The following is a 10625-nucleotide window of genomic DNA, read 5'->3' as shown; positions in this document are numbered from 1 at the left end:
TGCCTCTCTTAGTTTAGCTGGTTGCTGGGGCTCTATTCCTATTTTCTTTATTGACTGTGGATGATTATACAACAGATCCAGAAAGAATTTGAGTTCTGCCCAAAGGTTGCTCTGGGCTACTCTGGGATGGTTTAGTGGGAGAAGTCTGCTTTCCCGGGTGGGGGAGGACGTGCTCAGGGCCACCGTGTCTGGTTGAGCAGGTGGTTCACTGCATGATGACAGTGCTCCTTGGAGTAGGTGGGGGCTGAAATCCAGTTGTGTTCACCGAGCCAGGCCCCTCGGAGCAGGGCTGCCTCAGCCCAGAACGAGGCACACCATTTCCTAATCCTCTCCAAGGTCTGCCAGTGGCTGCCAGCAGCCTGAGTACACATTTTATTGCAGTTTTATTGGAAAATCAATAGTTCCTGCCTTTTCCATTTTTCTTTCAGAAAATTTTTATGCTATGTAATTTCAATGTGTATGTGTGTCTGTGTACACACACATATGCCATTTATATGCCATGTATACACACACACACACACACACACTAGTATATATGTATTTGAATGTAAGGTCAGATACCTTTGAAAAATAATCCTTCGGAAGGAAGGCACCACCTGATGTGTATTTGATTCCTTACAACGTACTTTGTAACGTGGGGACCTCGCGTACACTGTTTGAGCAGCATGGCAGTACAGGTTTGCCCCGCTATCTGAAAGTAGAGCTTTTTATGAAAACTCAAGCTGAAATAGCGTAAAGGGAATAGACAGTTACCATTAACTTATGTGGAACAATTTTCGAGCCTCCTTAGACCCCCCAAAATAACCTACCAAGTCATACCAAATAACACATAAAACCTAAAATAACGCTGACATATAGTAAAAGCAGGAATGATGTGTAAAGTAGAAATAATGTAAGTATAGTATAGTTTCACTTATTAAAAAGACTGATGTCTCCTTAAATGTAAGATAATGGAACATTACGCTTTGTACACCCATCAGTCTACTCAAGCAACAGACTTTCCATTTTATCCATTTCTGGGTACCGACTGGAAGAGACCGCTTTGCTACTAACCAAACCAATAGAAACTGGCAGCCTTCAAGATTCTTTCTTGCTGTGTGTCAATAGCACATGTGGTGGATGCAGGCAGATGCATTGCACACACACAGTCATTATTTCCTTCATGATCAAAACGCTAACTCCATTCAGTTCTCCGCTAAGCCTAACACTTACGAGCTGTCTTAGGCTTTTCTGATACCTTAGGCTCATCTCGCTGCTAATCGATGCACAAGGTAAATTGAGACAAAGCACAGATGCTCACAGACAGCTCAAGGCCAGGGCGCCTGGGTGCTGAGATGCTGAGTGTGGTTTCTGGGGAAGGAGCTGGGCGGGGCCCCTCCCGCTGCTGGGGTGCCACTGCCTCTATAACAGCTCACTGCGAAACAAACTCTGAACAGTATTTTTGCTTTTTGCCTTTTTTCTTAAAGGCGAAAACCCTCTTCAGATTTCTTATGGTTCATGAAAACAGGTACTAATGTAGGTCATTGTAGAAGCGAAGTGATGTAATGCGAACTCTTAGAAAGCAGGGAATATCTGTATTTGGGAAGACAGTATCTTTAAATAGCTTCAGACAGTGCTAGCTGTGGATGCTTAAAAAGATTTCTTCATATAATTGAAAAAGAAAAGAAACAAAGATGATTATCACAGATTTAATAAGTATTCTAGCAATGAAAGATCACTTAAGAAAAGTAATAATGTAAGTAATGGTCTCAAATAAAGGTTTACAGGATGAATAAATATTCCACGCATCTTGATGTTATGCACACGGGTACTTATAGCTTGGTTTGGTATTTCCAGTGATGGTATCACGGAAGTATTCAAAACCTGCTCCATCTCCAGCGGATCCTACAGACAGGAAGCTTTGCTCCGGAAAACTGTATTGGATGACTCAGAAGGCGGTTCTAGTGATGAAAAAGACCCCGATGTTAAAGATACGTTCAAGAGTGAATCAAATTGTTTCAGGAAACATGAGAGGGAATAAAATCATTATTTCTACAATGTGTAGTTTAATGCATCTAATTAAATTAATACGTTTTATGATTGACCATTTGACTAATTTCTATCTCTGCAAGTTTATACATTCAGGTCGGCTACATTTTTGTTTTGCTATTCTCTTATTGGAAAAATAAGAGATTATCTTATATTTTGGGTCACTTTATAATCAGTCACCTATAATTATTATCATTTTAAAACAGAAACTGAGGCTTCTTGAAGAGCTTGAAGACACTTGGCTTCCTTATCTGACCCCCAAAGATGATGAATTCTACCAGCAGGTAAGGTCTTTGAATACTTTGATCAATTTGTAGTGATTCGTTTTGATCTACCCATGAAGTTTACCCATGAAGCAGCTGAGGTCTGGAGAGGTTAAATGAGAAGGGAAATGGTCTCATCACCCACAGAACATATCAGTTCCTTCACAGTCTGCTTTCTGCTGTGGACTCAGTGCTTTTCCATAGCGGACTGTCTCCCCGTCACCCCCGAACATTCCACGTGCTTCCGTACTTCCTTGCCTCCGCTCATTCTATTTCTTCAGCATAGAATATCCTGTTGCCAGGTGAGTCAGTTCTTCAAGATTCACGTAAACATCAGGTCCTGTGTGAGCTACCTCGACTTACCTCCGAGTGGAGTTGACTGCCCTCTCCTCCGTGCCACTCGCATCTTACAGATACCTCTACTGTACCCGTCACGTTGTGCTGCACTTAACGGGATTCTGCGTCCCTCTCCCTGAAGTAGTCGGCACTCTTTCAATTACAAGTGACAAAAACCCAAAGAAACTCCCTGTGGGAAAGGATGAGTTTATTGACTTAACTTAGATGTCTGGGAGCACTTGGCTGACTCCAGCTTCTCGAAAGATGTCGTCCGATCACTGTTTTTCTCTGCTTCCTGGCTTGGCTCTCCTCTGCGTGACATCAACCTGGATGGGCTCTCACCTGGAAACCCAGGAGGGCTCCGACAGCCCACGGGGTATGTGGTCTCGAAGACCATATGGGATCTTAGAAGAAGGCAGTGGTTTCTTTTTCTGGTTCCTTGTTCTGTCCCCTTTCCCTGGGAGCGATCTTGTTGGCCGTCCCAGACCCACTCGTTGTGAGTGAGATGCCTAGTTCCCGCCCCTGCTGTCGGAGGAGCGTTGGGATGTGACCGTCCCTACTCAGACTACGGGGCTGTGACACAGAGATGGATGGAGTTCCCGAGGGTGACAGAGGTCCTGCTCCCAGAGAAACAGGGGAAGGCGTGCCGGCCACGCAGGAGTCGTGCATTTTCACCCATTCTGTGCTACCAGAGTGTAAGCTTTCGGGGTAGAGGAGCTGGGCCACATCTTTGTTCCTCCGGCTGATTCCCAGTCCGTGGACGGAAGAAGGGAAAGAAGGTGCTCGGCCCCCTAGGATCCCGGCCTCTCCACCTCCATTCTCGTTGGAGCGTCACTGCCTTTTTACGACTCGCTCAAGTTTTCTTTCCTCTTTGCCCCTCTGTCTTAATCCTTAAAGCTGCAGTACATTTTCTAACCAGGACATAAAGCGGAGCACGTCCGCCCCCTGCTCCAGACCCCGCAGCGGCTGCTCGTTGCCTGGCTCCTGCACGTCCAGGCCCGTCGCCCCTACGCGGTCCCCTTGTCGCCCACACCGGGTTTTCACAGGACGCGACTAGCCGTGCAGTTTCGTCTTCAGGGCCTTCCTGTGACACCCTGTGCTGACCTGCCTCCTCCGTCTTTCCTTGAGGAACTTCCGTGTTGCCTGTTAGTAGCAGCTTCCGTGTCACCTCCTGTAGGGTGCTCTCCTGACACCGCTGTGGCCCGGGCAGCCGCTTCTGCTCCCTCTCACGTGCACCTGCCGTGCTTCCTGCTGCCTTTGTCAGCACTTCCCTGTTTACTGTGACGGTTTTATATATATATATGCTCGTCTCCTTCATCCTCTGTCCTTTGTACAGTACCTGGCACCTAGTAGGTGTTTGGTTTGCTCGACTGAATGAATAAATGAATGTCTGTATTAGTTAACTTAAAAAGCAAGTTATATAATAATGTTCAGTGTCATCCGAATGTCATTGTCACACACAGACACTCCTTCCATGGAGGAGACATCTGGAAAGATTTGCAGGATTCACACAGAAATGTTATATCTCAGAGTGGTAGGGCTTTCTCCTTTGAGCTTGTCTCGTTTTCCAAATTATCTCATATGAACATGTATTCTTTTGTAATCAGGAAAATATAATTTTAAGGAGTACCCTTAAAACAGGTAAGCCCACAACAGGCAATCAGTTCTAAAATCCTCACTAACATTTTTATAGGTATAAGCCTTCTGGTACATTGTTTTAAAGCGGCTGCTGAGCCATGTCAGCTTCTGTATGGGGAAAGTAGTATATAAAGAATTAAACACGGACAGTTATCAGCCCTCTGTGCTCGGAGCCAGCCACACACTGGGGAATAAAAAAAGACTCAAATGCAAACAGAACAACCATAAGGCACCTCTATTATTTTCCAAGACCCAGAACAAACCTGATAGCAACGTCTAATCGCTCTAAGTGTACCTCATACGAAGCCTTAGTGCTTCAGCAAAACCTTAGGAAAGTAATCCGTTCTGAAGTGAAAATGCTTTTTAGTGACAGGGAGACATAGAAAGTTCAGACCTGACACTGGTCCCTTAAACAGGCCTTCGCCACAGGCATGCCGATCGTAAAAACAAGGCTCGACGCAGCCTCCTTACTGGGCGTGTTTGTTCAGGCTGCCGGGGCCTGTGCTCCGTGTTTAATGAACACTCTCACAATTCGTCCTCACAATGACATCATCCATTCAGCACCTCCTCCTCTTCAGGTGCTTGAGCTGTAGATACCATCATTGCTGTTGTAGAAACCAGGAGAGACTCGATTCCATATCGGAGCGGCAGAGCTGGGGAAAAAAGCCCATATGCATCTGATTCTAAGGGCCGTGCTCTATCTGCTATGCTATATGCCTCCCAGTATACCATGCTCAAATTCAAAACACCTTCAGAGAAGTTCTTTGATTTCCTTCGACGAGACTGTAGAGGAAACAAATAAAACAAGAACAGCAACAGCCTCAAAGCAGAGAAGCAGAGAGGACCACACTGTTGGTTCACCGCAGAGCATAAGGAAATGGGGAAACTAGATCAGCCGGGAAACACGCTCTGGCTTCCAGGACACAGATGTCGCCCTCTTGTCCAGAGAAAATGCCACCCTTCCCCGCGTTCCCCCTCGCTTTCAGTTCTCACATACTCCCATGTGCCAGCTTCTCCTGTTCTCAGTGCTTTACATCTTACCACAACCCCCTGTTAAAACCCCATTTTAGAGATGAGGACACCGAGGCACAGAGAGGCTTCAGGCCTTGTTCCAGATTTATATGCAAGAAGCGTCAAGACCAAGATTGGAGTCCAGGCTTCTGGCTCCAGGGTCTGAATGCTGAACTGCTGGGCTCCTTCCCTCTTAGTGCTTCAGGGATTTCTGTGCCTTTATCCCGACGATCCCAAACCTCTGTCTCCAGCCCTGCTCTCCCTTGTGACCCATAGTGCTCCAGTTCCAACCGCCTCCTGGGTGGCTCTACCTAAAAGTCTGGCAGGTACATCTCGTGCACGTGATCCTTATTACTCAAGTAAGCAAATGTATTTAGCTCCCCCGACTCTGTGCCAGGTTTTAGGCACTCAAGATGAATTTGCAAAAAACAACAGATTCCTGTCTTCTTTGAGTTTATTTCTTGAGGGGCAGAGAGAGGAAGGGGGTTGAAATTTAAAAATAGGAGAGAGAGAGGGAGACGTTAAAAAAAAATAATAGAAAAAAATGTCAGAGGGACAGCGAGTGCGGAGATAAACTAAGCAGGTGACGGGGCAGGAAACCAGTGTTGGTGGGGCCTTGCAAATGGGCGGTTGCAGAAGGCTGTCCTGGAGTGACCTTGGCACAAAGACCTCACGGAGGTGCAGGAGCAGGCCACGCAGATACCTGTGGGAAGAATGTTCTGGGTGTAGGGAACAGCAAAGCCTCCGAGGGGGACACATCCGGAGCGAAGCGGGAGAGCTGGGGAGGGTAGGAGACGAGACCGCAGCGCGACACCCTGGTCAGGCAGGGACGTGGCTCTGGGACGAGGACACCGGCTGTGACTTTGAGAGACGAGGCCCACGTGTGACTGGGAGCGACCGACTTTTTCGTGAGGGTCCCTTTCACAGGAACCCTCCTGTGCGCTCTCCCCGCTAGCAGCGTTGCCCTGGCCTTCGCCTTCCAGTCCGCCAGTCCAGCTGTCGCCAGCGTCCCCCGTCGCCTGCCTCCCTCCTGCGGTCTCTGGGCACCGGCAGCGCCACCTCGTCAGAGTCTCCCGAGGGGTTTCTTTCCTCCAGTTCCACAGACACTATCTCAGGTCAGCCCCTCACTGACCGTCTCCCACCGGCAGTTTTAACATTCCCCCGACGGGTGTTCCTCGCGTGCTCCCCAGGGGCCAGGAGAATTGTGTTCCTGTAAACACGTCTGACTTGTCACCCCTTGCTCTATACGGTTCGCTGGGGGTCTCTTGCCCCTTAAGGCAAAGCTCGCACATCCCACGAGGCCACTGACCACCGCCCTGGTCGGATCTCTCCCCGGCGCCTCACTCTGGTGCCTGACCCTAAACTCCTGTCACACAGCTTCTTGCTGCGCCTGAGTTCGCCGGGCCCCTTCATCCTCCGTGCTGTCTGTCATGCCTCCTGTTTCGTCATTCCCTTTGCTGTCTGGTGAGCATCTCCTCCCCCTTAAAGACCCTGCTTAAATACTTCCTCTTCTGTGAAGATACCAGGAAATCCCGCCTGATTTTCTGCCAGAAATATTCAAAACCTAACCGCTTCTCACCACCTCTGCCACTTACGCGGGAGCCACGGCCGCTGCAGCCTCCCACCTTCTCTCGCTCCTACGTCCGGTCTGTTTTAACACAGCATCTGCAGGGCTCTTTTTAAAACATAAATCAGCCCGTTACACTCTCTCGCTCGCTCTTAGGTCGCTCCCCAGCTTGTTCAGAGTAAAATCCTAGGACCTCACATCCACTTCAAGCTCTGGCTCCTGCCCCAAGGCCTTTGCACGTAATGTTCCCTCGGCCCTGAACTCTGCTGCTCCCAGGTATCTGGAGGGTTTCTATCCTCATTTCTTGCATTCCTCTGCTCGGGTATCATCTGATCTGAGGGGCCCTCTCTGACCATCCCGGGTAAGATGGTACCGTTCACCCCGGCACGCATGCCTGACTTACTTGGGTTAATTTTTCTCCATAGCACTTATCACAATCTAAAATACTATATATTTTACTAAATAAATAAATAGATAGATAGATAGATAGATAGATAGATAGATAAAAGTACTATATACATTGTAAGCTATGTATATTCGTATACTGTATCTGTAAACATGAGCTCCTGGAGAGCTTCTAGAAGTTTCTCTCGCTCTGTCTTGCCAGCCCCCAGTGCTTTGCAAATCGTTCGTGCTGGGTAACTATGTATTCAGCAAACAAGGACTTTGCAGATTCCTTCCTTCATCATTTCTTCCCGCCTCCCATAGCAGTATATTCGTACTTCTGTGATAAGTATTTCTCTAACTGTTGGTTTATATTTCTCTCTTTCCTATTAAACTACAAAACAGGACCTGACTCGTTTTTATCATTGTATTTATAACACTTTATACAGTGTCTAGTACATAGTGGATATTCTATAAGTTTTAAATATACCACGAAAAAGAACTACTGAATGAATGAATGAAAAAACATCTTCGTATTGCTTTGTAGTAAACCGTATGTTACCACAAGACTCAGGGGCCAGATAAATACATAGCCCATTTGTCAGGGGATGGCTGCCAAGTCATAAGCATTTTACAGCGAAAATTATGTAGAAAATATGACTGAAATAGTGCAAATTTCGATAGAGTGCAAAATATAAAATGTTACCAGCAAAATCTGTTAAAAGCCATATTAGAAATATACTCCTTTGAAATCAGAGTATCCCAGCACTTATAAATAAAGGACGTTTCCTAACCCATTTGAAGATTTTAAATTTTATTTCACTCTACTGAAAGTTGAGATCCATTAGGCTTCTTTTTAGTGAGTCTCCTGTAAACTGGTATTTTATTCATTCAACGCCGTGTCTGACTTCTCCATATGATGAAGTCCTTTTAGAAGAAGCATCCCTTGATATGAGAGGAAGAGGTAGGATTTTTATATAATGGTTTAAAATAGGTGGAAAATAAAGCCTATGCTCCAGAGGACCTAGCATCCCACATCTTTCAGCCATTGATAAAGGCCTGACATGTTGGCAGTTTACATCTAAAATACCTTTCCAAATGCTTATTAAACTATATAATCGTCATTTATGTCAGAGAATCTTTTATAGATCTCAAGAAATATATTATGTGACCAGACAACTATTAATATAATTGCATGACTATATACTCCGTGGAAAAACTTTAATGGGATTAAATGAAAAAAAATTTTAACATATTTGGAAATCTGCCAACAGCTGTTCCAAATTATTGTGCGATATCTGATGTTCTACATGTACCTGTCCAAAATGGAAAGTGAACTTATTTGTGTGACAGAGTGAGTTCATATTAAATTATTTAATGTTCAGCTCTTTTCCAGAGTTACTTGCTGTTCTCTTTAAAGAAAAATTTAACAAACTCTTCCTGGCCTTTTATGTATCTGGCACTAATCTAATTACTTAATAAATAATAAGAGAGGGCATTTAGGTTTGGGGTTTTTTTTCTCTTGCACTTTTTTTGACGTAGTGACAAAATTAGCCAATTATTATTATTTGTATTCATTGTGGTCAAATCGAAATTTCCTAGAGCGTTGAGCAACATTCCAAGTCAGATTTCAATAGTACCAGAGCAGAAAAATGGAAAAATTTTGCAAATTTAGGGTCATCAAAAAGAATGTCCTGGTAAACATGAGAAATGCCATGAAACGAACTTAAATTCTTGAATGCAATCTCTTTTTCCTGATTTTAAAAATATTATACATTTATTTTTGAAAATTTGAAGAACATACAGATATCTAAAGAAGAAAATTGAAATTATACCCACGTTCACTTTTCGCCTTATTTTTCTCCCACTCATTTTTTTCTGTGAATATTTACATATCTACATTTTTTTTCATTTTATGAAACTAGGATCCTGTTGTGTAAATATCTTGTTACTAATTTCTCGTATAACAGTCGTTTTTTACTTACATTTTTCATAAAACAATATGAAAATTCTCACACGTGTTAGTCTAGTACTTCATCACATACAGACCAGTTTCCCCTCTGACCTCCTGTCGAGCGTCTTGGTGGTTTTCAGTTTCTATAAATCATTATAAATAACAGTATGATGAATATCCTTATAATCTTGACAGATTTCTCAATTTCCCTATGATGAAGTCTTAGAAGTAGAATAACTAGATGAAAAGATGTGAACATATTAGGTTTCGATAGATTTTGTCCAGTTGGCCTTAAGCAGAGTTATAATAATTGGCATTTCTAATTGCAGACTATCAGAATATTTGATTTTGCACTCACCAGCAGTGTGTATTATTATGATAAATTTTTTTGCAAATTTAATAGGCAAAACTAAATTAACTTAATGTAAATTATATTTATAATTTTTTTGACTTTGGTGCAGTTAAATTGTTTCTATATTGAAGAGCCTTCATTATTCATTTAAGTGAATTTTTCTATGGGTGTATATATACGTATAGATTTATGTGTGTATATGTATTTAAATTTGGAATGTTTCTTTTATTAAGAATATTAAGCCCATTTCTGCCGTATAGATTGCAAATATTTTTTTCGTTTAGTGTTTGCCTTTTGATTTTATAATTCTTTTTATGTAAAAGTTGAAAATTTTTTGTGTTCAAACGTATCAGTCTTCTTTTTTAAAGCCATTTACCGATAAACTCTATGTATGTCCGATTTACATACCATCAATTCATCTTATAAAACTGTACAATTCAGTAATTTTTGGTAAATTCGCGATTGCACAGCCATCCCCATAGCAGTTTTAGAACATTTCCAGCACCCCCAAAAGATTCCTCGGGCCTCTGCAGTCAGTTTTATTTCCCACCGCAGTCCAGACACTCGCTAATCTGTTTCCATCAGCGTTAAAGCTTTTTAAAAAAATTCTTATAAAGAAATCTCGAGCCGGTTATATACTGGAGCCAAGTGCCGGGTTATAATGGAGAATAAAAAGAGCTAACTTCTTTTAGGAGATTGCAGTCTTGTAGGAGAGATTATGAAACGCACAATAGTTCCAACAACTCTGTAGTTACCGATTGGTAAGTGCTGTGAAAGAGAAGTCAGGTGTGTGATGAATGATGACGGGGGCTCCCTCGTGGAGTGTGGAGACTCAGGGAAGGATTCTTCGAGAAAGTGACCTGGAGGATGAGGAGGCCCTGCCAGGTAGAGGGGTGGGGGAAGGAGCCGACCTTGCGGGTGAACGCTGGGCCCCTGAGGCCTGTAGGGAAAGAAGCAGATGTGGTTTTTCAGTGGGGAAAGGGCCACGAGTTATCAGTGAAAAAAATTTTTTTCGAATGCTTTCCCGTGTCATTATTACTGTTTGATTTTTAGAATGCTGTTTTTAACGCCAGGGTGTTTACACGGGATGCT

The 10625-nt window shown here is 43.8% G+C and overlaps 1 protein-coding gene across 1 annotated transcript in view; it reads left to right on the top strand.

Annotated features, from left to right (window-relative positions):
* Window positions 1-10625, top strand: part of FTO (FTO, alpha-ketoglutarate dependent dioxygenase) — a 343678-nt gene that overhangs the window by 80404 nt on the left and 252649 nt on the right. The window contains exon 3 of the mRNA XM_023530667.1: window positions 2235-2312. Within this exon, the coding sequence (XP_023386435.1) occupies window positions 2235-2312 (78 nt within the window). The remainder of the gene's footprint in view (window positions 1-2234; window positions 2313-10625) is intronic.

This window comes from Pteropus vampyrus, unplaced genomic scaffold, assembly GCF_000151845.1.
Source record: "Pteropus vampyrus isolate Shadow unplaced genomic scaffold, Pvam_2.0 Scaffold51, whole genome shotgun sequence".
Classification (NCBI taxonomy): domain Eukaryota; kingdom Metazoa; phylum Chordata; class Mammalia; order Chiroptera; family Pteropodidae; genus Pteropus; species Pteropus vampyrus.
Note: the sequence above shows the minus strand (reverse complement) of the source record. Positions and strands in the feature narration are given on the sequence as shown.